Source organism: Gavialis gangeticus, unplaced genomic scaffold (assembly GCF_001723915.1).
Source record: "Gavialis gangeticus isolate Ggan-Ray unplaced genomic scaffold, GavGan_comp1, whole genome shotgun sequence".
Classification (NCBI taxonomy): domain Eukaryota; kingdom Metazoa; phylum Chordata; order Crocodylia; family Gavialidae; genus Gavialis; species Gavialis gangeticus.
In genome coordinates this window covers 58582928-58584326 of record NW_017729004.1, presented here as the reverse complement: position 1 = coordinate 58584326, position 1399 = coordinate 58582928, and the positions used below count along the sequence as shown (strand labels likewise).

The window sequence follows — 1399 nt, the reverse complement described above, 5'->3', positions numbered from 1 at the left end:
GGGGGGAGGGGGGTAAGAGGCATGGGTGGCGGGGGGCGCAGACTGAGACTGAGGCTCCCATGGTGAGTGAAGGAGTGGAGCAGGGGCAGGCACTGACTGGGCGAGGCATGGTGCAGAACCATGGGTGGCTTGTCCAAGTATAGTGAGGAGAGGGTACAGCTCTGCCACTACACACACCCACAGGGTGGGCACGGGGAGGGGGCATGTTCCTTCTGGATCTGTGTGGGGCAAAGGCAAGATACTGTACCAGCCTCTTTCTGGTGAGGGAGGCTGGGTTGGGGCTGTGCTTGGGTGGGCACCGGTGGCACTGGGAGGTGAGGCTACTGCCACCGCCTGGCCCAGCGTGTGCACTGGGAAGAGACTAGTGCAGCCCACCCATATCCCATACACAAATCCAGGGGGAACATGCCCCTCCATGCCTCTCCTGGGGGTGCATGCAGTGGTGGGGAGCTCCATCCCATACCCTGTCTTGCCCCAGCTGGGCAGTGCCCCAAGTGGTGTACAGAGTGCCTGCGCCTGCCCCACTCCCTCACTGCGGGGGCCTCAATCTGCCCCCTTGCCCCTCACAGACTTGCCAGCTGGATGCTGCTTACCAAGCTGCCATACAGCATTCCTAGCCATGTTCATGCTGTGGCTTCATGCATGCACGTACCACTTTATCGGCTACATCAGCAAAAAAAGGCAATTGCCGACCACGTAAATTTTCCTTTTATCAATGCTGATTCAATATGAACTGATATTGATGTCCCTCTAATTTTCATTATGATACTTCTGTAGTGACAGTTAAGATGAAGTCTTCTGATTAACTTTAATTTTCTTATAGAACGCAATGAGAGCAACAATTGAGTATCAAGAAAACCGGTCCTCACTTTCTCCAATTGAAGTAACAGTTGTTCTGGGAAATGAAGACCTAACAATAAAGGTAATCTGATTGACTATATCAGCTCATATGTGAAATAAGATCTGAGAACACTACAAACATTATAATAGAAAAATTTGGGTGGTTTTTTTGGGGGGTTTTGGGATTTTTTTTAAACTATAGACTAAGGTTAATATTTACCAGAGAGGCTTCAGTTGATACTCAGGATGGAGGTTATTTATCAGAAAAAACAAATCCTGACTTAATATTAATTATATTACTGCTAAAGCTTGGTAGTATAATAGTTGCTAATGTTGAAGCAGTACTCCTATAGGGCTATTTGAAGCTTCAGGTACTGATTCGATTCAGCAGTCGAATCTCCAAATGTGAATTCAAATCAGGAGATCAAGAAAAAGGTCCGAATCACTTGGGAGATATGGGCAGTCCCTATTCGCTGCCGCAGGGAGCTGGACCCAGATTCTGTGCCAGTAAATAGGGGGTGGGGGCTGAAGGAGGGGATCATGGGGGAGACCCCAGGCA

At 49.2% G+C, this 1399-nt stretch overlaps 1 protein-coding gene across 1 annotated transcript in view; it reads left to right on the top strand.

The window, feature by feature from the left end:
- PDK4 (pyruvate dehydrogenase kinase 4) overlaps positions 1 to 1399 on the top strand; it is a 25117-nt gene that overhangs the window by 12289 nt on the left and 11429 nt on the right. Inside the window, exon 8 of the mRNA XM_019508453.1 lies at positions 824 to 922. Coding sequence (XP_019363998.1) covers positions 824 to 922 — 99 coding nt within the window. The remainder of the gene's footprint in view (positions 1 to 823; positions 923 to 1399) is intronic.